General features: G+C 36.9%; 1 protein-coding gene across 1 annotated transcript in view; it reads left to right on the top strand.

Moving 5' to 3' along the window:
• Positions 1-827: 827 nt before the first annotated feature.
• sh3d21 (SH3 domain containing 21) overlaps positions 828-2,272 on the top strand; it is a 13,576-nt gene continuing 12,131 nt past the window's right edge. The window contains exons 1-3 of the mRNA XM_014018594.1: positions 828-985; positions 1,371-1,528; positions 1,621-1,678. Coding sequence (XP_013874048.1) covers positions 982-985; positions 1,371-1,528; positions 1,621-1,678 — 220 coding nt within the window. The 5' untranslated portion in view covers positions 828-981. The remainder of the gene's footprint in view (positions 986-1,370; positions 1,529-1,620; positions 1,679-2,272) is intronic.

Here is a 2,272-nt window from a genome sequence, read left to right as displayed (position 1 = left end):
CACACACACACACACACACACACACACACACACACACACACACACACACAAAGTAGCAGTTACTTGCAGAAACATACAAGAATTAATCATAAAAATGAACATGTGATCATAAAACTGCAAAGAAAAAAAGGTATTTTTTTACTGTAGGAAACATTAAGTAATTTATGAGACTTGAAATGTTTGTTACCTTGATAAGCATCACTCAGTCCATAAAGTTATTGTTTTTTGCATTCTTCCTTGTCATTAAAAGGTGCATGTAGAAACAATTATGCTTAAAAGATCCGTTTCTATCTACATTTCTTTAAAGATGGATTGAAGCTCAGCTCTGCTTGTTGAAACTATATTGTGTTGCTACTTTTTTATTACAGTATGTTTGGGATCATTATTTGTGCAGTGGAACAAATTGGTGACTTATTACCCCCTCGCCTTAAAGGTATATAAACATCTGAAGCATACTCAAAAGGAACAAACTCTTGTGCTTTTAAAACTACTTAATGCACACATTTTAAATCCTGCACCATGTTGAGGGTTTTGCTTCAATGAATCTGCAGTCATTAAAAAAAGAAKAGGAAATCCTTAACTCGAGCTGGTCAACATATCTGATCACTGAGTCACTTTTAGTCTAATATTTGAAATGCTGCAGATGGTTTGTATTGTCCTGCGCCATGACAGCCRCTCACAGTAAGCTTGTAAACCTGTCCTACCTGTTTGTCTCTTTCTCTCCTCCTCCTCTGCTGCTCTCAGCGCTGTAACCCGTCCTACTCCTTGCTGTTGACTTGTCATGACTCGCCTCAGGAAAAGTTACTCAATGTTAATGTTTGACAAGAAGGAAGAAGGGCCTTGGCTTTCATACCGCTCCGGCAGACAACAGAACAACCTTTTACTTCTCCTTCTACTCTGATCCTTTTTCTTTTTTTACTGCTTTCTGAAGATCACTACTTTATAAAGATTGACCAGAGGAAGAGCAAATTAAAAATTACCATGGGTGAGTCAGCTTTTTTTCTAAAACACCAAAGAAATATTTAAAATGATTGTTGTATTTGTTACTGAACTGTAAAAACAGATCCCTTTTGCATGTTCACAATGTACATTGTGTTAGAGGAAATCTTTTTCTAATGTATCTAAAGTAAGACGTGTCTCACTCCAAATGTAGTCTTWTTGGTCAGTAATTTGTACTGTTAAACCTTTAAAGTTTGTAAATTTGCTGCAGGAAAATGCAGACATGAATACGGTTTTTACTACAGCGTTAAGTCTTTATCTTTCAGCGTCGTCTCCAGTGATTTGAGGCTTGACTTAGTTTTGAAGTGTCAGGACGAATCACTGGTGAGGAACAAGTCTAATTTTCTGCCCCATTTGTGGATTCACTGCAGAGGTGCTGGTGCTGATCGACTTTGAGAGCAACATGGATGATGAGCTCACGGTGAGGAAGGGGGATGTGGTGAAAAACGTCACCGTTGCCAACGAAGAAGGATGGCTGCACGGAGAGCTGGAAGGGAAAAAAGGCATCTTCCCTAGCAACTTTGTCCAAGTATGTCGACTCTTTACATCCCGCAATTTTCTAATGTTAGTTTGTGTATTTTTGTTAAATGATTGTCTCACTTTCTTTTCCTCTCATTGCAGCAAATACCAGTATATTTAATGGGCAATGACTCAAGGGAGCCCCGGAGCATCAGAAAAAGTAAAAAACCAAGATTAAGTTCTCATTTTTTTCWTGTGAATATTTGATCTAACTAGAACATGTTCAGTTTGCTTTATACATTTAAATCTAGCTTTATTACAATGTTTGAATGACTGGAAAGTCTACCATCTTTACTAGAAGACACTTCATATAACAAAGTTTACCAGTTATTTGCACTGGATCTCGCTCTCTTTGTAAGAAATTCATGTTAAATTTCAAAGTAAAAAGCTCAAAGACAACCAAGCTCTGGCTTTTTAAATGTACTCAAAGTTACATTTATCTGCCATAACAGCTATATTTAAAACACAAGTGGACTTGATTGTTCAAACTAATGTTTAAACTATTATAAAATACTATAAGAAGATACAGAATAAACTAGTGGATGACAAAGCCATTTGGTTAAAGTTGTTTTTTTTTCTATTTTAATTTCTATGAGCTAAAAAAAAGGGTGTTTGTGATTGTGGTTGCTGTGGTGAATGGTCTCAAACAGTGAGGCCAACAAGCCGACTGTAAATAAATGTTAGCCACATCCGTGCCACACACACACACACACACACACACACACACACACACACACACACACACACACACACA

Source organism: Austrofundulus limnaeus, unplaced genomic scaffold, assembly GCF_001266775.1.
Source record: "Austrofundulus limnaeus strain Quisiro unplaced genomic scaffold, Austrofundulus_limnaeus-1.0 Scaffold196, whole genome shotgun sequence".
Taxonomy (NCBI): domain Eukaryota; kingdom Metazoa; phylum Chordata; class Actinopteri; order Cyprinodontiformes; family Rivulidae; genus Austrofundulus; species Austrofundulus limnaeus.
Note: the sequence above shows the minus strand (reverse complement) of the source record. Positions and strands in the feature narration are given on the sequence as shown.